Below are 24,657 nucleotides of genomic sequence, written 5' to 3' on the forward strand. Positions count from 1 at the left end.
GGTGAGTACTGATGCCCGGGGAGGAGGGGAGGAGCGCACACAGTGACTTGAGATGAACTTGGTGCCTATGCTTGTGCACCAGAGAAGAGCCAGCTGAGTCCCCGAGGCCACACGGCCCACAAGGGCTGTGTTTCTAAGGGCCCAAGTCAGCAGCACTGCTTCCCGGTTGCCTGTGGGGAGGCCTGCAGAAGAGCGCAGAGCGCAGCCCTCATCCCCAGCCCCCCCCCCCCCCCCCAGAGCCTGCCCTGGCTTCCTTTCAGGCCTCCAGCTTTCTTAACTTGTTAAGCTGCTCTTGAGTTTTATTTTGTGATTGAAGCCAGGAGTCGTTCCAGAAAGGTCTCTCAGCATGTCCTGTGAAGGCTTTGGCTTTTGGCCCTTTACAGTTTCTAGTTTTGTGGAAGTGAAAATTCTCCTGTGACTAGAGCTGGTCATTTCTTGGAGCCAGGGGTAGGACTGTAAGGTAGAAGGGTCTCTGAGGCTCAGGAAAGAAAGGACAGGCCTACAGAAGTATCTCTTAAAGACACCAGCCAAAGAGCACAGCGTCCTAGGGAACATTCCTCTGTCTCTCAGGATTGTCATGTATGCAGAGGTCCTGAAACTAGAAGGTTAGGGCCGGTTTCAGCCAACCCCCTGTCAAATTCTGGTGTCTCGACAAGTGCTGGTCCAGGGTCTGCAGGAACCCCTCCGTTGCTGGGGAACTCAATGGAAGCATTTTTTAAAAAATAAAGTCTTGTTTAGTCGTACAAGCACACCAAGAGCACTTTAATGGTGTAAAAATTCAAACAAGAGAGAGAAAGCTAAATTTGCCTGAAACTACCATCTCCTCCACCTCTAGTGACCTCTCTAGAAGTAACTACAGGTAAGCGTTCGTTGGTATCTTTTACAACATCAGTAGATGTACTTGCAGAAATCTATGTGTGTGTTTTTTACACAAATGGGATCATATTAAGTGTGTTGTGCACCTCATGTTTTTCATCTCTCATTTAACAGTACATCCTGGAGATCTTTTGGTCCGTGTGGATTTACCGCCTTTTTTTAAGTGCTATGTAACATTCCCATGGTGTGGGTGGGATCGCATCTGTTCCCCTCTTGATGGGCATTTAGGTTATTTCTGCTTTTTTTTTGCCATTATCAACCGCCCTGATTTTTTTTGAAAACGACTCTAGTCTTTTGGAAATTTGTAGCTTCATCCTCTGATCTAGCTTCTGCCTTCTGGGGCCATGCTTCAGAACCCATGTGTAGACAGCCCACATGTCTAGCCCAGCCCTCTTGTCGTATGGATGAGAGAACACACATGCACACACACACATGCATACACAATAGTACACAAATAGTACAAACGTGCACTCAGACAGACATCATTTATTATGGCTTTTGTGCTGGGCATGCTGCTAAGTACCATCATCTTACTTTATCCTCATAGCAACCCCATAAGGTAGGTTCTGTTATTATTTCTGCTTAGAGATGAGGAAATGGAAGTTCAGAAAGATTAAATAACTTACTCAAAGTCACACAGCTAGTGAGTAGCCACCAGAATGTGAACCCAGGTGGGCCTGACTGTGGGGTCTTGTTCTCCGTGCCTCGCCGCCTCCCATTTTCGTGCCCTCAGCCCCCAGGATGGTGCCTTTGCACTTGGGAGAGCCTCAGCAGATGTTCCCCAAGGGCCATCTTGACATGGCTCCAAGATGGTCAGCCAGTGGGGGGATAGCAGGGGTGGCTGTGTGATCTCCGCCCTTCTTCGTCTCCTCCAGCAGCCTGTGTGCAGAGCCGCGCTCCAGCCTGCTGCCTGGCCCTGAGAAGAAGGTGAGCACAGAGGACGCGGCCTGCGCTCAGGGGCCCGAGCCAAGGCCATGGCAGTCCTGCCGTTCAAGGCCTCATTAGGGTGGTCATTAAGTTCAATTAGGCATTGGAAACGACCGTTCCTCCTAACCCTGCAGTGCCCTCCAAGAACTGGATCCCTTCCCGGGCGGCCAGCTCGCGCGCCAGCCAGAGAGGTCTAGTTACTGGTGCGCTGGCCGCCCTGTCTCTGGTGTCAGGCCTGGGAGTCCTTTGCGAGGCTGAGTTTCTCTGCCCTCAGAGCCTCAGGAACCCAGGAGGCCCTCCACCCAGAGCCAGGTGCTCCAAGGGCACGTTAGAGTCAGGCATCCACCTTGGAGGCCTGAGCTCATTTCTGGTCGCCCTCCCTGCTTCGGGGCACCATGTCCCCATGCGTGTATTAGGAGTTGGGACATCTACCTGTGCTCTAGTCCCCTTCTGCCACTCACTCGCCGTGTGACCTTGGGACAAGGCATGTGGACTCTGGGCTGAGGTTCCGTGGGGGGTTTGGACTGGATGATCTCAGTGTTCCCTTTTCAGCACTGGGCTATTGTGATTCCGAGAACTCCCACGTGTCTAAGCCCTGGTGTGTAAAGATTTCCTTTCCCCGAGCCCCGGGCTGGGAGAGGAGGAGGCGAGGTCCAGTGTGACCTTGTGCCGCTGGTCCAGCACCCTGCAGCTCAGCCTCTTCAGCGTGAAAACTAGGTGGTCTCAAAGGCCCTCTCTCTACAGCTCAGGAAATATGTTTGAACTTCTGACATATGCTTTCTAGACACCAGCCTGAAACAGGCATTTTATTCTATGAATCACTGCCTTGAAATGAGACAGTTGACAAACATGGAGGCGGGGGCAGGCCTTCGGGGCTTCAACAGACAGAGGTTTGTGTTAGAAAACAAGAGGTCCGGGGCTCCAGTCCGGGGCTGGTGTGGCAGCTCCACGGTGACAGCAGGGATGGAACTCTTCCGTCTTCCTGCCTGCCGTCCTTAGCACGTGTGCCTTCGTCATCATGTTCATGCCTCATGCTTGTATGACGGCTGCTGTCCCTCCAGGCCTCGCCTTATTTTCCAGTCAGGAAGACAGAGAATAACATGGAGGTGAAGGCAAAGGGCTCTTTCTTAGTAAGAATTTGTGTTTTGGAGGTGATGGAGTGGGATCCGCTCTCCAGGGACTGCTCCGTCTTCTCGTTGGTTAGAAATGTGGCGTATGCCCGCTCCTGAATGCGAGAGAGGCTGGGGAGTTGAACATCTTCAGTTGGGCTCTTTGCCACCCCAACAAAATTGGCGTTTGAAGCAAGAGGAGGGGGAGATGACTTTTGGGTAGATACCAAGTTGTTTTTACTAGAAGCTTTCCAGGTGTGGGGGATCCTTTAGAAAGGATTTGAAAGCTAGAGAAAGTTGCCTTTTAGACAGGGATAAACAGAAGTGGCTGAAGTGAAGGAAGGGAGCCAAGAGACAGAAAAAGTAAAGCAGGAGATGGAAAACACGAGAAACCTGGGGTTAACCCTGGAGGTGCAGGTAATTGTGTTGTAGGAGGCGGTGGCCAGCTGGTGGAGAAGCCTTGTGAGCTGGGAAAATTGTTTCTGGTGTGGGGCTGGGAGTGTGTAGATGGGAAATGGCAGGGTACGTGGCAAGGGCGTGCTTTCAGGGCAGGCTGCCGGGGCCAGGCAAGTTCAGCCAGGGGCAGCAGGAAGGTGGTGAAGTGGGGGAGGTGATGGGTCTAGAGGCAAAGGGTGTGAAGCTACTGAGCTGGGTACACCTAGTCAGCACCCTTCTCTGGGCTGGGGCTCAGTTACAGGACCCAGGAGGAGAAAGGTGGCATTAAGGATTAGCAGGATAGGAAACAGAGACGGGCACTGATGCTGCTGATGACGATGGCAGCAGCAGTTCCTGTTCACTGAGTACTTCCTGTGTGCCGAGTACCATGCTAAATGCTTTGCATGAATTAGCTTAATTAACTCTTACAACAACCCTGTGAAGCCGAATGTGGTCTTATCCCCACTTTTGCCGAGTTTAAGTGACTTGCCCAAGAGCACACAGCTAGTGAATGGGGAACTCAGATTTGAACCCTCTGTCTCTAGGGCCCATACTCAGAGCCTCTGGTTTTAAGCCAGTTCAAACCGGGGCCCAAGCTCAGAGCTCAGCTCCCACACCTAGGCTGGCTGGGTCCCGAGTGCCTGAGCCCGGGGCTCGTGGTCCTCCTTCCTCCTGGCCGCGGGGAACAGAGGGCGGGTCTCTGAGGTGCCCTGGTTGGAGGTTTGGGGGCTTCAGCAGGTCCAGGCAGACACCCTCTTTCCAGCTGCCGGCAGGGAAGGGAAGTAGGATGGAGCTGTAGTCAGCAGAGGGTAGACAGCTGGGACTGTTGCGAGTGGGTTGACCGCTTAGAGAGGAGTGTAGAGGGAGAGCAAGGTTTCTCTCTGCTGGTGGGACATAGAGGCAGGTTCGACACCGGCTGAGAAAGGAGGGGGAGGACCCAGGAGGAAAGTGTCTTCACTTCTTAGGAAGGCAGAGAGCCTTGGTTAATTTTGCCATCCTAAAAATGAGTGAATAAAGGAAAGAAGGTTTCCTTCTTTTCTTTCTTCCTTTTTGTTTGTTTTACCAGCCATGCGGACCTTGGGCTCTCCAAACTGGCACAGTACAGCATCTTGATGGAAACTTTGGGTCCGGATAAACTGTTTCAGGGAAGGGGTTGCTTGGGGGTTGTCAGAATAGGGAGCCGTATTAATGGGGAGCAGGTGGGGGTGGGGCCACATCAGGAGGCAGGGTCAGTGATCATTCCTACAGCTGGGGAGGGACCTGGGAAGTCATGCAGTGTGGCCCCTTCAGTTTGGAGATGGAGAAAATGAGGCCTGGGGCAGTTAAGGGACTCAGTTGTAGAACCTTGGAGTTAGAAAAGCCCTTAAATGTCACCTTGCCCCACTGCCCAAGGTCAGACAGCTAATTAGTGTCATATAATGTGCCTCTCATTCTACAGCCATGCCCATCCTGAAACCTTGAGAGCTGCATGCATTTATCTCAAGTTCATGAAAAGGCCATGCACTGTACTATTTGTGCAACAGCGAGTCTCTTAGAATAAAATTGTCTTTACTGCCGTCCTCCGGGACCCTCGCAGAAATGAGATGTTGATCATATGAAACCATCTTACTGAAACGGAAAACTTTCAAGGAAAAAAAAGTTGTGTCCCCTGAGACAGCTCCCTGCTAAGGGGGACTCGCTGCTTTGCAGTGCGAGCAGCTAAGAGCCAAAAGGGACCGACTAGAGACGCCAGCCATTGGCTACAATTCTTCTGACATAAAGGACCTCCTCGTTCTCCTTTTGATGGATTCAGCCTCTCAAAAATAAAATGCGGCTGTGAACATCATACCTACTTCTTCCCTTTTCTTTTTAGTCCTGTATTGAGAAGTCACCGAAAGCAGTTTTGGTCTAAAAGCAGCAGCTTGGGCATATGTAGGAATGAATGTGCACGCGAAATAGAGCCCCTCACCTAATCTTTTTGGTCTAGTGGGTCTGCCAGTGATTCTCTTTTTCGATCCATGCTACCCTCACCAGGCTGGTTACTGGTCATGTAACTGGCCATGCCGGTTTCTCCTGCTTTCTCAGCAGTCATTGTACCAGAGGCCATGCTTTGAAGTGCCAGGGTGTCCTGGGTTCATCTACACAGGCGGTCACCAGGGTGGGCCCCGAGCCTGCCTGCCCCACTGGCCCCCGACGCTGGCAGCTGGAAGTGGGTTGCCTCTAATGGCAGAGGCATCTTCTCTCTGAGCACCTCATCGCTTGGGTGAGTCTCTGTGTGTTCATGGCTTTGGGGGCACCATCCTTTCACAGGTTGGAGAGGAGGGGTAGAGAAGACAATGGGTAAGTGACTGGAAGGACATCTTTACAGGTTTCTCCATTACAAAGCAGAGAGTTCTCTCCAGGAGGAAAAGACCTAGCCCACTGAGGGATTAAAAATGGACTGAAATAAAGGTTTCCAGAGACACTAGTAAAAGTTTGCCCCCTGACTTAGGGACCCCCGATTTCCACGTTTCAGTCACCACATCCTATGTCATTCCATCCTCCATCCTTATAGCTGTGTTTCCCAGAGATGGGCGTTGAGTCACAGAGTTATTTATTCTCTTTTCCATTAGCTTCCTGAGTCCCTCTGATCATGTTAATGGGAAAGTCTCAATTTGTAGCTAGTATTTCTTTAATACCTTTCTAACCTTGCTAATCTACCTTTTTTAACAAAAAAAAGCATAAGCCATAGGCTCAGACTTTTGGCCAAAGAGCAATATCTAGCTGTAATAAAATGAATTTTGTGTTTTTAAAAACTGTATTGTTTTTTACAGTTATCTTCTATATGGCTGGTGATGCCAGCTTTCCATTGAGGATGTAACATATTCCTTTAAATACATTTATTAAGGTAAACGTAAGGAATCCATTTAAAGAAAATATTAACTAGGGGCAAAAAGTGCACAGCTATAACAAAATTTGTGAAGGTGGCCCTTGAAACTGTCCGATGTTTGGGAAACACTGTCCTGTAGCACTTCTTCCACGTAACCCCTGTGTGCTGCTTTTGTACTGAGGGTATGAAGTGAGTTGCATATTATTCACTGAAACTTCTCTGTAAATTGTGGCCTTAAGTGACTTAAAGGGGAAAAAGGAGCCCAGTGAGAATGAGTTTCTAGTCCCACGGTTGCCCCCTGATCTCTGATCAGTGTCAGTGTCTCTATTGATCGAGTTGGTACCAGCGTGTCATAGCATCGTGTTCAAGTCTGCTTACCCTGCCAGCTCTGATGCCTTGTCTGTGTTGCAGCCACACCAGGTCCCCTGCTGTTTTCTGAACACACTGGGCCCTTCCATGCCTCCTGTCTTTGTTCGGATTGTCGCCTGCAGCCGGAAAAGCCTGCCTACAGCTTTTCTGCCTGTTGTCCACTTGCCTTTCAGTTGGCAAGTCCTCTCGGAAGCCTTCCCAGATGCCCCCACCTGGAGTGGCTGGTTCCCTCTTTAGTGCTCCCGTGACGTTTGGCTTACATCGCCTTACTTGCCCTGTTAAGTTTGGGGCACAGTCAAACCAGCAGCAGGTGAGGGGTTGTGAACCTTGGTCTCTGGTTCTAGCTCTGTGTGCAGCTGATTTGGGGGCTTTAGTTAGGTCCTGTGACAACCCCCGGTCTCCTTTTCCTCATCTGGAAGATGCAGGGGTGGACGGTGGTAGGAGTCTGTCTTCTGGAGGTACTACTGTCATTTCTATAGTATTCTTTTCTCCTACAAGATTGTAAAATCCTGAGCAAAAGATCCCCAAACCCCAACACCTCCCATTCATGCCTAATAGATAATTAGTTATTCAATTACATTTCTGAATAAAATAATGTTCATTTGAGATACCCAGGATCTAGAGTTCTAAACTCTTCCAGCTTTTTATTTATTGGTAGCAGGCACATACGTACATGTCATATGTTCCCATAACTGTTTTTAGCTACTAAAACTGTTTCTATGTATTTCAGCTCTTTTTTCCTCCTGATAAATAAATGCTCCTTTCGAGTTTGAATCAGAACAAAGGTGTTATTTTGAATCTGACCAGCAGGGGGCAAACTTCACCCAGGAATTGCCTTGTAATTCACTATCTTCAACTTGATAGGGCTTGGCAGTCTACAGAGAGGACACCGATGGACGTCGGTTTTCATCTTTTTACCAGACTCCTTGTTGATTAGACCCCTTCCCGGCAGTAGCTGAATATCTAATGTGACCTAAAACCCCAAAGTGCCAAAATGTGGGTACTGGGGCATTCTTGCTTGGTTTTAAAAGATGGGAGAAAAGACAATACTTGCAAATACATATTGGACACCAAACACAAGAATGGCAAGAACTGGGAACTGAAGGGCAGAAGAGAGGGCACTTCAGCTTTCAGGAGAGGTTTAAATCAGGAGGAGTCTATTGGTCAAGGAAAACTTCAGTTCAGGAGAAATAGCTGGCTTGTAGTCAGTATTATGGGTATAGGGACATCTTAGACCAGAGGTGCCCCAGCTAACCAGTCTCCTGCCTCATCCTGACTGGACGTTGTAGCCAGGATTACGATGGCACGTTTCTCCTCTCCTCAGATTTGCGCTTTCCTCGTGAGGGCTCATTTGGTGGGTCACACAGTTCATAGAGTAGAGTGCTGGTCTGGCTGTGCTAGTGACGTGTCGTGATCCGGGCCAGAGGACCTCCTGGCTCTTACGCTTTGGCAAAACTGCACCTCCATGAGGTTTGGAGAACTTGGGAAATTTTTATTGGACATTTAAAAATTATGAGGGTAGAAGACCTCGCAAGGAAATGGCATTTTGATGTCTTTTCCTCCAGAGGAGTAATGCGTTTTTAAAATGTGAGGTGGCTTTGGCTCCAGTTTGGCCGGTACCACATTCCTGCTCTTCCCCTTACCAGGTGTTTCCTTATGAATTTGGCCCCTGGCTGCAGAGTTTCTTCTTTTTGTCACGGGAGTCCTGAGAGCTCCTTACCGTGGCTTTAGCTTTTCTTTCAGGGGCAACAAGTTGTCACGGTAACCATTTGTCCAAACCCTTCACATGCCTCTCCAGGTCAGAGGCCGTGGTCAGCAGGGCATGGGCCAGCAGAGGGCCTTCCCCGGGGCATCGGGGCTCTAACTGCCTGGCACTCGGGTCTGTTTGAAGCCTGTTCTGTCTTGCAGCGGGGAGGTGAGTCTAGGGTCCAATATGTGCTGTGGATGTTAAGAGACTTCAAGGACACTTCCCCCCATTTATCCCAGTTATGTCCCCTGCTAAAATAGGTTAACGGTGTCTAATTAACCACCGAACATTGTCATGCTGCATAAAGAGAGCATCCTGGCTGTTCTCTGAGCCGTGGTACTTTATCTCCATTTAGATCTCTGCAGTATTCCATTAAACTCGAGAGAAACATTTTAACTGAGATGATGTCTACATTAGGGCTGCCTCTCACCCTTCAGCACGTAACCCGTGTGAGCAGCAGCTGAGGCCTTCCGTCGGATGCGACGGGGAGGGCAGAAAAGACAGACTCCGCAGGCGGGGAGGGTTTGTACATTCCCCCCCACTTCTTAGGCACCGGGCCCCAGAGTGAAACAGGATCCAGGATTCGGCGGTGGTCCGTGTGGCTGCAGTCACGGGATGTGCCAGTGCGATCGAGCTCGTCCTCAGCTGACCGTATCATGCCCGTTGAATGTCAGTGTGGTCTTTAAACTCCGAAAGAAAGGCATTGCATTTGTGCAAAACGACTTAGAAAAGGAGAGTATGTGGAGCAAAAGGTGACTTCACTAGACAGGATCTCTTTTCTGCCACAACACAAGCTGTCATGTTGTAAATAAAACATACATAATAAATCACACAGAACAGTTAAACCAACATTAACTACCAAATTGTCAAGCCTGACACAGCTACAGTACTGCCGTACCATAAGTTGAGAGTCTGTCCTTGTCACGGAAAATATTAATTGGATTTGAAGCAGAGTCTGTAGCGTGAGCGTTTCCCATGGTGGAGAACTGCCTGTGCGTCTCTGTGTTGTGTAGGGGTTAAGAAGTGACAGCCCAGAAGTGACAGTGATGTCAGACAGCCCAGAGCTTGTATTCCAGCCCTACAGCTTTCCGGCTGGGTGACCTTAGGCCAATTGCTTTACTTCTCTGAATCCCAGTCTCCTCATCTGTGAAATGGAGAAGATTAAATAAGATAATGTGATAAGATAATATACAGTACTATATATAATATACGTTGTTATATAATAGTGGTATACAAATAAGATAATGTAATGATAGTGCCTGGCACCCCACAAGCTCAGTAAACGTCAACTGTGTTACCATCAGTCATCAGACTTCACATGACAGGCTTGGGGGTGGGGCCTGGGGATGGGCTTTCCCCTGAGGATCCAGGGTGGACGTGTGAAGCCAAGGAGGAGCAGGCTAGTGCGGGTCGTCGAGAGGCAGGGGTGAAAACCAGGAGGGGCTGCTTGGGTGTTGAGCTGCAGGTCTAGGCTTTAAATGACGGCGGGGATAGCAAGACAACGCCATGAACCTTGAAGTCCTCCACCTGAGAACCCGATGGGTAAAGAGTGCCGGCCTCACGGCGGAGCGTGTTTAGCGATTTGGAAAGGGCCACACAGAGATAGCCCTGGTTCCGCATCTTGCCAAGTCACTGACCAGGGTCAGTGCCTCATTCGCTGGAAAGCAGGAAGCCAGAGTATCCTTACTCCTATCAGCCTATCTCCACAAGGTGGGAGGTGAGGGAGAGCGTTTACTCTCACTGTCCAGAGTTGAAGCTCCATTCTGCAAAATGGCCAGAGCAGTCAGCAAGTGATGGAGTAGCTCTCAAAAAGAAACCTGGCATTTAATTAACTTTTCAATGTGCTGGTTCAGCAACCTCTATGTTTTACATTTTGAATATTGAACAAGCATCTCTAATCGGATCTGGATTGCTTCCGGGCCTGCCAGGGTGGAGAGCACCTGCCTAGCTTATGCGAACACCATGGGCTCTGGTCTGAGTTTTGGGATAGCCCAGTCAGGATCATGCAGGACTGGGGCTTCAGTCTGTGAAGGCTTTTCCTTCCTGCCCTCAGCCTTCAGGTCAACTCAGAGTTCATTCGTACTTTTTCTGGAAGAAAGTAGGCAACTGAGAAGTATAAGGTGCAGAGGTTTCCATTTTGCTGCTTAGCAACTGGAGAGTCCAGCCTGCTCTCTGAAATAAGGTGTAGGGCAGTGATCTCCTCTATGTGACTGGGTCCCATTTCTAGAAATTGCTGCCTCAGGCGGGACATGGGGTGAGGTCCAGCGCACGGACGCTGAGAAAGCTTCCCAGGTGTGATTCTGTTGTGCGTCACTGGTTAAGAACAGCTGGCTTAAAGGATTCTCTGCAGCTTTCGATTCTCTGTCTATACTATCTCTTGCCCTCCGTAAGAATGGAAAGTCAGGAACGGACTGTCTGCACAGCAAATCGAAACAGATGTCTGGGTGCCCTGGGGACATCTGAACATCAGCGGGTTTCTGCTCTTGAAAAGGCTCGGGGCAGTGTGTTTGCAGTCTGGCGGAAGTCAGGAGGTGGGGCTTCTTGCTTCAGCCTCGTCTCTCACCAGCTCTGTGATTTGGGTGAAGCGCGCAGCGCCTGCCCCATGGCCCTGCCTATAGAAGGGTGCCGCTGAAACCCACTTCGCCGCTTTTCCAGACCTCAGCTGGGCTGGTGTCCGTAGGCGTGGAAGGGAAGAGTCCTGAAAGGTGCTCTACTGGGTAAGGTGGTCTCGCCAGTGTTCCTATAACTGTCACGTTCCCAAGCCCTTGACAGCCACTTCTGGGGACAGAGGCGTATGGGCCGTGGGTGCAGTGAGAGACCCAAAGCCTGGGCCAGAGCTGGCCACGGCTCTGTGGACAGCCTGGGGGGATGGACCAGGCTACACGGTTTCCTCAGAAGTGTGTCTGAAAGGAAGTGAGGACCCAGAACCCACAATCCTCTACCTCAGCCTGCAGCCCACCCCGCCACAATCTGTGGGAGGCCGGACTTCAGCCCCAAATCCTTCTTTGGTTCCTTATCCTGGTGGGCTATCCCAGTGGTAGACCGCTGGGTTCTCCTTTTTTTAAACTGTCACCAATAGTTTGAAAACACGCTCTATATCATGAATGAGTATGTCTCTATATAAAATTGAAAAAAGAAGTTTAATACTTGTCCTTACTATTTGCAGTACACTCTTTTTTTCTACTCTGTGCTATTAAAAAAAAAAAGACAAGAAAAGCTGGTGGTAACCCACTCAGTTGATGTCACGACTCACTATTGTGGGAGATTCTGTGTCCTTGCGCTGGGCCCTGTGTCATTGCGTGACCTGAGGTTCCTTTGGGGACCAGGCAGGTAAAGGAAATCTGTGAAGTGGAGTTTTATTTCAGAATAGCACCTTAAGTTATATTACTGAGATACATGTACAGATTATTTGCGAATTCACACTTCTATAAAGAAATGTACTCTCTGCCAATTCTCCTAAAACATGCTTCCCACTTAGTCTTCCTTTTGCTTTCTCACTTTGGGTAGCTGCACAGCTACAGGAAATACTTCACTGGCCGCTGAACTTCTGTAAGAGAACCAGCGGGGCAGAGGCAGTGATAAAGAGCTGGTCCTGGGCCGCCCAGGGCTTGGGAGTGCAGGGAGCCCAGGCGCGTAGAAGCCGGGCAGTCACTGCTCAGCTTCCCTGAGTTTTCCACGTGGGAACGCAGGTCCTGTGTTGCCAGGCTTTGTATTAGAAGAATTCCAAAATCTGGATTTTTGCACAGAATCTCCCGGTTTGGGTAATGAATTCACGTTAAAACAGAACAAAACAAAAATAAACAGCAGTGTGATCCAGACCAAACTCCTCTGCAAGCTAGACGCGGCCCAGAAGTGGCCAACTTTATCCAAAGCAGAGTGTTTCATGCCATTTCTCCAGGGCCCTACCCAGCTCCCCACTAGGCTTTCCATCTCCCGAGCAGAAGGCTCGCCCAGAACCTGCTACTGCTGGCCAAGATGCGGAGAGAGAGAGAACATGGCACCTGAGGGCATTCCTGCTGTGTATCCTTGAGGGCTCCGTTTGATCTCGCTCCTTGGAGATTCAGGAGGATCCTTGGCTCCCCCTAGAGTGAGAGAGAGCAGGATGTGGGCTCAGCAGCAATTACGCCGAATATGAAACTCATCCCCTTTTTGGACGTGGAGTGGATAAATGGCAATTAGTCAGCCTTCCCCTGAAGACTAGCATTATCATTATTGTTTCCTTCCGACAGAATCCCCGCACCTTGCCGTGGCACATAGCTTAGGATGGAACTAGTCGGTCCAAAACCCTAAGGGTAATCAGAGGCGTGTCTCTTGCCCGTACATAATGAAGGTGCTGGCCTAGTCTGCCTGGCCTCTTTAATCCCATTATTCTTCTCGGATCCCTGTTTCTGTCCAAGCCCTTCTGCCATTGGTGACATATTACTGAGTCATTTGGACAGCAGGTTTATAGAGTTCAAGTCCACCAGGACAATTAGAGGCAGTGTTCCTGGGGACCCTGTGAGCTTGGAGTGGAGCCTCCCACACAGGCAGAAGACAGCTTTGGCGGCTGCCAGGGGCTCCACGTATAGGATTCCTTTGACTTGAACAGCCCTGGAAACCTGCACCAGCCGGCACCACCACAGTGGGGATGCCCGCGCACCCTGTGGCATGGACCTTTGGTGACCTCCTACTGCCCTTTCTGTCCCGCTCGCCCTCATGCCCCTAGTCGCTCAGTCTCTCTACTTGGCCCTTTAAGAATCAAAAACTGCACCCTGGGAGACTCCTCAGATTGGTTCCATCCTGTTCTTCCCACTTTACCTGCCCATTCTCTTCTCCCTCCCTGACTTCAGCCGAAATTCTTTCTTCCTTCCTTCCTTTCTCTTTCTTTTTTAAGAGTGCCTTGATAAATTTCATGGGAAGTAGTCTACTTAAACTTAGGCTTAATTTATGATTCTACTCTTGGGGGAATTCTTTGCATTTTGTGCTTTGCATTTTGCAATTGCTGGTTGGTTCTGATATAGCTCTTTCTGGGGAGGCTTGCAGGCCCCGCCCTGTCGAGGGCCTCCTCATGCCTCCTGACTCCTGGCTGTTAGGACATGACCGCCACTTTGTCCCTGCTCGTCACGGTGACTGATTTCTGACTGAAAAGAATTCATTAAAAAACCAAAAGCTCTGTTCTTGTGGAAATTTTCAGACATACAGAAAAGCAATCATCATGTCCCCAACACCCAACTTTAACAATCGTCAACGTCTTGCCGTCTCAGTTAGAGAACTTCGGATCAGGGTCTCAGAGTGTCAGTAGTTGGATGAGAATTACTGGAAACCTGTTTGAGATGCAATATTCCTGGGCTCCTCCTCCCCTGGACCAGCTGACCCAGAAGACTCTGGCTGCCGGGCCCAGCAGTTTGCGTGTCTGACAAGCTTCCCAGATGGTTCTTATGCACATTCAAGTCTGAGAACCAGCGCATTAGATAAGCATCTGTGTGTGACAGGCTTCCTCTTCTTGTGGAATGTCTCAAGGGCACTAGTCCCCCAGCATCACTCACAGGGTCTTCTAGTCCTTCACGGGGAGGATACAGAAAGACAGACTCTGAACCTGCAGCCTGACCTGTGTGGCTGGTTCATCCCTTTTTGCCCTTGGAAGTGCCACGTGCTGTCACAGCTGCTCCAAATAAGACCCAAGGCCTCAGTCCTGAGAACGTGCTCTCTACATTGGTCAGTTAATTCTTGAAGGAAGGCACTCTACCATCTATATCCATTGGAGTTTTGAGCTTCTCACTTAACCTGTACTTAGACTCAACAATTTAATTTGGAATTATGCTGAAATCAGGCTATCAGGAGACATTCACAGTGTCTGTAATTCTCATGATGGTTATGGACCTTGGTCTTTAAGAGTAACCCAGACAAATAAGGCACTTGGGATATGCTAATTTGCCCCCACTTTTGAAACCCCCACTCTGATATACCACACCAGGGCGTCAGACTAGTGGGTCCTCATAACCTTGCCTTTCTCTTTTTCAGGTCAGGAAGGAGGGCTTCTGAAGAAATAGAAGAGTATGTTTCCAGTATTCTCATGGCATCCTCTGGTGACCTTTGTCAACAGTGCAGTCTTGGTGGTCCTTATCTGTTGAGCCTGGGTTGAACCCAGCATCCAAAAATAGACAGTATGAATGTGGCTGTGGTCTGGGGCTGGAGTTATGCATCCTGAGTCAAGGGTTTGGTTCATGCTGCTTCCTCAGCTGAAGGTCTGGAGGCCGGCATTGATGCTCATATCATTTCCCACCCTGTGGATTTTAGCATCGGATGTTCAGCTTTCACAGTCCTGACCCATGGGCTCTGCTTTGTGATTATAGATGGGCGGAAGCAGTGCCAGCTTTCTAAACCTAGCCTTCTCCTAGGACTTATATCAAAAAGAAAGAAGGTTTCTGGGTAAAGATGGAGTGTGAATGCAGGGCCACTGAATTTCCCCCCTGCAGGGGTGGGAGGAGCATCCATACCGTAGTCGGTGAGATGCTGCCCTGTGGAATGGTGCACTGCACAACCTGTGCAGCCGTACATGGCACACCCCATTGCCTGATTAGATTTGACCAAGTCAGTGGAGGAAAATGTGTCCAGAGACATTTTCATCTAGGAGAAAGAATGGATACTATAAAAATTTGGGTTGTTTCTTTCTGTGTTTGAAACTCATTTTCTGCTTTCCTTTCCTTCTTTTTGGGGGCAGTCACCGCCTCAGACAGCACAGCCTGGATGGATCAGATGACGGAGGAGGTAAGATGCCCTTGGAGGATGTCCGAAGGGCCTCTAGAGAGGTCCCAGAGCCCCCGGAGCGTTTCCTGGGCCACAGCTAAGGCACTGTTTGCTGTGGCCTTATGGAATGCATCTGCAGGGGCCTCGTCCCCACACGCTGTTTCACGTCTGGAGTACCTCACCCCCTTCTTTATCCACTAACGCTCGTCGTCCTTCAGAGCTCAGCAGAAGCATCAGCTCCTCTGAAATGTCTTCCCTTCCCCTCCTACTTCTCTCTGTCTCGGATGTTCTTTCTCTGTGCTCCACAACCTCCTGGGCAGACCGCCACTGTAACAACAGCAGCAACAATAGCTAATATTTATTAGGTGTTTATTAGATCCCAGGCACCGTTCTACCACTTTATAGATGTCAAAGCATTTAATCTTCACAGCAACCCTACGAGATAGTACTCTTATTATCCCCATTTTATAGTCTAAAGTACAGAGAGATTAAGTAAATTGCCCATGGTCACAGAGCTAAGTGACCGTCACCCTTTAACTCTTGGTTGGCTGGCTTGTTCTTCCCACCAGGCTCTGAGCTCCTTGATGGTGGAACCAGGTCTTAGTTATCTTTGCCTCTCAGATTCATGACACATAGTAGTCAGTTAATGGCTACGAGGTAAATGAGGGAGAAACCAGCACTAAGACAGCCAGCAGCCACATCCCAGCTGAAGCCTCTGTTCAAAACTCGAGAGAAAAGATAAAGTTTGTGTGTACTTTTTACGAGAAACCTACTCAAGGGGAGGTTATATTTGGGACTTAAATTATCAAAGCCCTTTTTTCTTAACCCACATATTTACCATTTCCACACTATTCCTTTGTGTAGAACTCAGTTTCCATCTGGTATCATTTTCCTTGTGCCTGAAGAACTTCATTTAGCCTTTTTTTGTAGAGCAAAAAACGTTGCCAGGTCCTCTGGCAACAGATTCTCTCAGCCTTGTTTGTCTGAAAATGTCTTTACTTTTCACCAGATACAGAATTCTAGGCTGACACCTTTTTTCCTCTTTTAGCACTTGAAACAGTTATTTCATCGTCCCCTGGCTTGCATTGTTTCTGACGAGAAGTCAGTGGTAACTCTTGTCTTTGTTCCCCTGTACACAGTGTGTCTTTGTCTCCTCTGGCTGCTTTTAAGATTTATTTCCCTCTATCAGTTATTTTCAGCAATTTGGTTGTGATGCCCCTTGGTGTGGTTTAGTTTGTGTTTATTCTCCTTGAACATCTTGAGTCTGTGGATTTAAAATTTTCATCTGATTCCGAGAATGTTAGCCATTATTTCTTGAAGTATATCTTTCTCACTCTTACTCCTTCTGGGACTCCAGTTTCAGGTATGTGGGTTGTATCAGTTGAAATTGCCACAAGGTCATTGAGGCTCTGTTTTGGTTTGTTTTTTTCCTAGTCCATTTAAACTCTGTACTTCAGTTTCGATTGTTCTATTGCTGTGTAACTCATCTTTTCTTCCACAGTGTCTAATCTGCTCTTAAGCCCATCCAGTGAATTTGTTATTTCAGATGTATTTTCAGCTCTGGAAGCTCCATTCAGTTCTGTATATGTAGATACATCTATATCTTTATATATCTCCCATTTATCTCCTTACTCTGTTCATGTTTATCTTATCCTCAAAAGTAGCCTTTTTAGTAGCTGTTTTAAAGTGCTTTTCTGCTTATTCTATCATCTCTGTCTTTTCTGAAGCTGTTTCTGTTGACTGATTTTTCTTCTGGTTACAAGTCATATTTTTCTGCTTCTTCACACGATAGTAGTTTTTTGATTGGACGTTGGCCATCGTGAATGACTTTGTTGAGTTTCTTTAAAGACTGATATATTTGTTTTGGTAGGCAGTTGACGTATTTGTTGATCAACTTGATCTTTTTGGGAATTGTTCTTAAGCTTTATTGGGGCAAGTCTAGAGTTAGCTGTAAACGCGGAGACACTCGGGTGTCTCCACTGAGTGCCTGGTGGTTCACCAAGGACTCTCCCCTCTGCCTCAGTGGAGCCGAGCCTCTTCCAGTTCTGTATGAGCTCTCGGGATGGCTCGGCTCACACCTTCCTGGTAGTTTGCCCAGCCTTGTGGAGTTTGGCCCTATGCATACACAGCTTAGTATGCAGTCAGTCTGCATTTCTGGAGCTCTTCTGCTACACCACTCCTTCTCTCTCATACTCTGCTTCTCACACTCCAGCCCCCTCAGCCTCCTGAACTTTGACCTCTGTCTCCTCAACTCAGCGGGACCTCCATGCTCTATTTGGGGTTCCTCCTCCCTGTGCCAGTGTCCAGGAAGTACCTAAAGGCAGAAAGCCAGGGTGACCGCTGGGCCTCACGTCAGTGTTTCCCTTCTCTTAGGGATCACAGTCCTGTGCTACCTGTTGTCCACTGTCTGAAAACAGTTGTATCTTATATTTTTTCCAGTTTTCTAACTGTTTACAGCAGGAAGGCAAGTCCAGTACCAATTACTATCTCATGGCTAGGAGTGGAGTCCAGACCATCCTATTAACTAGCCTTTGCATGCAACTACAAGTGAAGGAGGGAAGTAAATGTAGGAAACTCGCATGATTACCTGTGCTTTAGCTACCTCACAGGGTTGGGGTGAGCGCCATATAGGACATATGTGAAATATTCTGGGATGATGGTTAAAATACAGATTCCCAGGCCAGCCACAAATCAGAAACTGGAGTTGGGGCTCAGAGATCTGCATTAATTTAAATAAGCTCCCTGGATGAATATTTTGCACACTGAAGTTGGACAGCCCTTCTCCAGTGCCCCTAAAGCCAGGACTGAGGACTGGAGAGGATGGGAATCATGAAAAAAGTACTTCTGCCTCATTTCCAAAGGGTTTTTAAGGTAGAATGGTAGTCACTGGAGGTCAGGAATTCAGTCTACACTCTAAGATTTAGTAAGAGCTTATGAGCATGGTCTCATCATTCTTCGCACTGTTCTTTGCTTTTTCCATTATCTCTTATTGACAAGCTCATTTCTTTTTGCCAGACCTTCTTCTTAGTTCTACTCACTAAACTCCCTTTAACTGTCAAACTTCTCCACCCACTAATAATTTCCAATGACCCTATTAAATAAGGTACCTTGCATTTCTGTTCCAAAGTCTCTTTTCTCAGACATGTACCTAGGATGTCTTCTGCCAGAGCTAAACTGGCAGCTGTGGTGGCTCAGTGATTGGTGGCTGCTGCCCACACTTTTGATCTTCCTGTCCGCACACGTTGTCTGTTGCTTCAGCCGTTGTTTGCATAGTGCATCCAGAAGGATGTACCAAAGGACTCAAGGAGGCAGGGTCCCTTCCAGCCAGTGACAAAGCTGTTAGGTCGTTAAGGAGCAGTGTGTCTGGAAATTATAATGCTGATAACTTTGAGGTGCTTGTTCAATTCATGGTCTACAGAAGGTTTACTCAGCTAGTATCTTCTCCAGGCCTTTCCCTACCCTACCTTGAGCCTCTTTCCAACTCCCTTCAAAGGACTTATGAAATCTTACTTTCTCCATTGTTTTCAGTGTATGAAAATGCTACATTTCAAGAAGTAACTGCTAAATGTTACAGCAAAATCTTCTGCATGCTAAAGTTTACACACATTACAAGTGCACGTTATTAGCAGGTTGTGCTGGCTGCCCTTGTGGCATCATCACATTAGAATTAAATTATTGCAGCTTTAAGCAACTCTGTAGGCCTTCTTGGCCAAACCCGTCATTTGACATGTTACAAAATTGAGGCCTAGAGATTCTTATACAAAATAGCAGGACTCAAAGAGGAAGTCTGGTCTTCTGACTCACAAGAGAATGCTCTGCTCTCATACCACAGTGTCTACCAGCATCGCTACTATCACCATTCATTACCAAACGTTAACCATGTACCAGCTACTAAGCCTAAGCCTAAGGTTTTACATGTTTTCTCGTTTAATTCTCAAAACAGATCTATGGGAAAGTTTTCTAAAATCTACTTTATTGAGGGTAATAAACTGCATCCATTTAAAGTGCACGATCTGGGTTTTGACAGATGTATACGCCCCATGCAGCCACCGCCACAGTCAATATGCAGAACATTTCCATCACCCCTGGAAGTTTCTCATACCTCTTTCCAGTCCATCCTTCCTCTGCCCTTGTCTCTCAGGCAACTACTGATCTGTTTTTGGTCACTGTAGAGTGGTTTGCATTTTTTTGGAATTTTATTTAAACTGAACCATATGTATGTACACTTTTGTGTCTGGCTTTTTTCACTCATTGTACTGATTTTGAGATTCATCTAGGTTGTTGTGTGTATCATCAGCCTGTTTCATTTATTGGTGAGTAATATCCCATTGTGTGGACATAGCACATTTTGGTTATCTGTTCACCTGTTAGTGGACATTTGGATTGTTCACTGTCCCTGTTTTAAAGATGACTAGACTAAGACAAGAAAGGTAACCTTGCTCGAGGTCACACAACTAGTAAGTGACAGTGCCAGGATTGGGGAGACAGCTGTGCTCACCACTCTACCACCAATGCTGCGCTGGCCAGCACTGGAATGTGAATACAGGTCTTCACCCCAGAGTCCTTGCTCTTGACCTCTGAGCTGTAACAAATGGTACGACCCTCAGCCATGTTGGCATCTCCTTCCACAGGTAGGTTGTATTAATGCCAGCTCCCAGGTTTGTAATAAAGAGTCCCTCCCTTATTGATAGGATGCTTAATACAGTTTCATTAAGGAAGGAGAGAAGAAAGATATTTTCAGAGAATATCTCTAGTATGTTTTTCCCCTTTATAAACTTGGAATGTGAAATTTGTGATTTGGCCTTTATTTTGGCCCTGGAGGTTTGAAGCCTGAACCCCTTCCTTGTCGGAGAGTGCACTTGGTTTTACCTTCTGGGAGAGGTGCCTCTTCCCCAGCATAAATCTGTTTTCCAAGCAGTTATGCCCGAGTCCTTTAATGGAAAATCAGCTCATATGTTACACTTCACACTTGACTTAGTCCATTTCACTGTATGTGAATGTTTAGAATCCATTATGTAGTAGGAATCATATGTTACATATAACTAGTTTCTAGAATTATCTTTGCTCAGAGAATTACTTGGTTGGCTAGTGAAGGCTGCTCCTTTGAACTTACAATAACCAGTGGGTAGGCAGACTCCACAAATGATTGCCCTGAATCATCCATGGATGCTCATTCAACAATGACATTAAGCAGATCTTTGGGCACCTGCAAGGGAACCTGCTAATTCCCTTAATGAAATCACATCCAGATTCTTTGAGGTCGTTAGTGCAAGGAGCATCATCACCTGGGAAGGGGCTGGGTTTACTTGGCAGAGGTGGGTGACTGGCGAGCAATCTCAAAGGAGAAGAATAATCTCGGGAAATAGGAATGAGGCTCTAAGGTCCAGGGTCCCCTCCAGGCAGGTGGGCTCCTTCCACCACTAGCCTTAGTGAGGAAAGCCAGCAAGTTTTCATACAGTGCTTCCTGTGGCCAGTACTGCTGCAGATGCTGGAGACAGTGATGAGTAAGACAGTCCTTGCCCGCCAGGAGCTTCTGATCTAGTGAGAAATGCCCTCCCATCTTCCCCTCCCCTTTTCTAGGAGCCATGTCTCTCTAGAGAGATTTCTCAGCGTGCAGCCTCCCAAGCTTCAGTCTTGGTACACGTTGCTCCTTCTTCCCCGGGGAAGGTTCCTAGGGAGAGAGAGAAGCACTTCCTCTCCTCCATTTGATATCTCAGGCTTCCAAGGGAAGAGAACAGAAAAATAGAGGAAAAAGGAGCTTTTAAGATAAGGTGTGTTTTTAGAATGAGAAACGGAGAGTGAGTGACATTTAGAAGGGTTTTGGGATCTGTTGGTTAATCGGAACGTTCTACAGGCAGACTGTTTGCAAGACCATGGCAGGCTACAAGCTCTGATGCCTTTATGGGCCAGGCGGATGATGTAAACACATGAAACAGCAGAATTGTATGACAATGAAGAATGATGGAGCCTGTGGTGAACCCAGAGAGGAGACGTCATATCCTAAAAGTTTTCAAATTCATATTTCAAAAAAGAAAGAATTTTTAAAAGTCACTTTATAGGCATCTGCTTGTTGGATTCGGCCTTTGGGAAGTGGTTTGCAAATCCTTCATAAGACCTTATAGGGCTCTGCTCTGAAAGAATTGAGAACTTTGTTGGGGAGACAAAACATACAAGGTGAAAAGCAATACAGGAGTTAAATAGCTAAGACAACAGTAGCATGGATGGAAAGGCAGCAAATGGTGGTTGCTGTACGGGTGACTTAGATTATTAAAGGCCGTGAGTTCAGAAGGGGAAGCCATCCCTGTGGGCCAAGGGCACTTCAGGAAGAAGAAAGAACTTGTGCCGGATCCTGAAGGATGGATAGGAGGTAGAGAAGAATGTGAAAGGCCTTCCAGGTAAGTTGCCTGGCATAAGGAGGGACTCCACATGGAGAACGACTGAGGAATTCACAGTGAGCAGGAGAGGAGCTGGTTCTGCAGAGCTGGGCCTTGCTTCTGGTCTGTTCTCAATGACAGATATTCACCATCCCCACATAAACTGCCTTTAATGAAGCTTGAAGGTTGCCAATCATCTAATTTGCCAATTCGAGGTACAATCACACACAGCTGGAGCTGACACAATGCTTCAGGGAAGTTGGGATTCATGATTCTGAGAATAGCTGAGAATGATGGACATCCAGAGCCCCAGAATGACCTTAGGGTCCCAAAATTGTAGGATGGCAAAACTGATCTTTCCTCTTTACGTGACCATCCTTTAGTGGCATACTCATCCATTCCTATTTTGAGAATCAAGTTTCTGGTTTGCCCTAAGGCCTTTAGACTTCCTGGTCATGGAGGGTTGTATGGTGTTAGAGAAAGAATGTTGGATCTGGAATAGGAGTGAACCCATCCTCTGTAAGTGACTTTGGGCAAGTCATTCATTCATTCATTTAACCACCATTTGTTGAATACCTACCACGTGTGATGCGTGGGACCAAGCACTGGGGATATGAATGGAAAAACCCTTAGTCCTTGTCCTCATACAGCTTACAGTATAGTTGGAGAAATAGGGACTAAACAGTCACACAACTAATGAGTAAGGACAAACTGATTGAGTCCACTGAACGGAGAGTGCAGGGTGCTATTGGAGAAAATGACATGAAGATGATGAGACCCGGACCCGGTGATGAGAGAAGGCCACTCGGAAGAGTGACTTTTAAAGTTGAACTTGAAGGAAGAGTAAAAGTTACCAGGAAGGGGAGAGGGGAGTTGGGGGCACGGGGGACCCTGGTGGAGGAGACAGCAGGTGCAAAGTCATGTCACCTTTCTAACCCCAGAGCATTTCCAGGCCTGTTTGGTCTCTTCCGGCTCTCAGAAGGTGAACTCTGGGTAGAACATGAAACCTTAAAGATGAACATTGAGAGGCACACAAACTGGAGGAAAGAAATTCTTTGTCTTTAAAAAAGATAAACAATATTCGGGTTGAAATAACCTCTGAAAACAATTAGATACGGACTCAAGTTTCAAATTTATCTCAGAGCTAAATTCAAGTTAGGAAAGAACTTGGGAGCCCCCAAATCTGTCTTTAAAAAGTGAAAAAGTCTCTGAAAACAGGAGCTTAAAAAAAGGATTAGAGCTTTCTTGCATTTAACCATTGCCTTTTGGCATAACCCGGGACACTGGGTGGAATTAGAACTCCCTCTTCCTGGCAGCTCCCAGGGTCTCTTGGGCACACCTCATCCACACTGGAGAGGGCTGTGCTCTTTGCATCCTGAGGTCCAGTTTTGACAGCATCGACTACTTCAAAACCTTAGGAATAATAAATCCTTATGGCCAACCAAAAAGTGTTTAATTCCTAAAGGATGAGCTGAGTTGAGCCACTTGTAGCCAGAGGCAGTCGGGGACTTAATTCTGCGTGTGTAGCAATCTAGATGATCTGAGCGCTCTGAGTTTAAGGGTAATTGCTCAATTTTCTATCCATGTCAACAGGGAAAATAGGTAAAAGTGGCTGAACACAGCCAAGCAACAAGGCTGGATGAGATGTGAGATGCTAGACTGTCAGTGGAATTAGAAAAATGCTGTCTACAGAGGGCTATTGCTCTGTCGCCCCGTTGCCCCTCTGTTCCCGTCTCCCGGTTCATCTCTGTCTCCGGGCTTTCTGACTCGCTTTTGGGCTCTTTCTCATTCCTTGCTTAGTCCTTCCACCATATCCTTCATCACTTCTGCAAGCAGCGAAGTCACTCTGAGCCTAAACCGCTTTAATGTGGAGAAGGAGAAAGTGGAAAGAATTCTTTGAGTACAGATAAATTGGAACCCTGACATCTCAATTCCTTTCTCTTGCTTAGTAAGAATGTTCCTTATGTTGGCATTCTGTTCTTAAGCTTAATACAGCATGTGGGACTTCTTAGGTGGTCCCCAAACCTAGTTGCTTTGCCTCTCTAAATTTTTTTAACTGTTCCAACAGCACTGGTTTCTGATTAAATAATGTTCCTTAAAATCAATTTTTCTAAGTTCAATCAGTAGGACTAGACGCGAAGGTCTTCCTAAACCCACGCCTCCCTACGCTTCCACACACACACACACACACACACACACACACACACGAGCTCCTTTAGCTAAATGTATCCATAGCAGGAAAGGGCCGGGGGGGACTCACTGGTCCCAGGACTAGCCGTCCTCTCTTCTGTCTCTGTGCTTTGTTAAACTTTGGTCTGTTTACAGGATATTGGGTAAGATTTGGAAGAGAAGTCCTTCTTGTAGGAAACAGTATTGACAATTAATGTTTGTGAGTGTTTGCTGTGAGCCAGGCACCGTGCTGCTCCACCTGCCGTACTCCAGCTCATCCTCACGACAGTCCCCTGAGGACACACTGGGATTGTCCCCCTTCTACAGAGGAGGAGATGGAAGCCCTGGGAAGTTAAGTAACTCACAGAAGTCACATGGCTAATACGCAGTGATGTGCTGGTAACACTAACGCCTGGCTCTCCAGGGAAAAAAAGCCCTCATTGGTAGTGTTTGCCAGTTTCTGTGGTGCGCATACTGCCACCATGGCTGGTTTCGAGCTCCCAGCCTGACATCATTGACCGCAGAGCTGGGAAGAGAGGACGGCAGTACGCCAGTACATCCTATTTCCACCGTACACGTACATTAGATATTAATAATTTCGAGAGCGTAGACAAAGTAAAATGTAGTAAAATTTAGGAAGTGTTGACTTTTGAGTATTACCTTTATTTTTAATATAATTGAATTAGAAAGGTGTATAATCTTTAGTGATGTTTATATTTAACAACCTGTGTGCAAAATTCCTAAAAATTTAGCCCTTGGCTGTTCTGAGTCAGTACGAGCTGCTCCAGCACACCGCCATTTACCGCCAGTAAGTGGTGGGGCTGGAATTCGCACGTGGTCTTTGTGACCCACGGTTGCTGCTCTCATTGCCTTCCTCTTTCTAGTGAGTGTGAGTTTCGTTTCCCAGCCCTGCTTGTTGAGGAAGCTGGTCTCCCCTCATTTTTCCAGCACCCTGTTGCACACTTGCTCTCCCTTCCTGGTTCTCAGATTGACCCGCTGGCCCATGTCCTCAGCTCTGCTGATCCTCTCACTGTGAAGTCTTGTCCACAGCAACACCTGGGCTGAGTAGAGAAAAGC

The 24,657-nt window shown here is 47.6% G+C and overlaps 1 protein-coding gene across 1 annotated transcript in view; it reads left to right on the forward strand.

Moving 5' to 3' along the window:
• IFT43 (intraflagellar transport 43) overlaps nucleotides 1-24,657 on the forward strand; it is a 77,384-nt gene that overhangs the window by 39,463 nt on the left and 13,264 nt on the right. Inside the window, exons 4-5 of the mRNA XM_046646984.1 lie at nucleotides 14,312-14,344; nucleotides 15,012-15,058. Of these exons, the coding sequence (XP_046502940.1) occupies nucleotides 14,312-14,344; nucleotides 15,012-15,058 (80 nt within the window). The remainder of the gene's footprint in view (nucleotides 1-14,311; nucleotides 14,345-15,011; nucleotides 15,059-24,657) is intronic.

This window comes from Equus quagga, chromosome 20 (genome assembly GCF_021613505.1).
Source record: "Equus quagga isolate Etosha38 chromosome 20, UCLA_HA_Equagga_1.0, whole genome shotgun sequence".
NCBI lineage: Eukaryota > Metazoa > Chordata > Mammalia > Perissodactyla > Equidae > Equus > Equus quagga.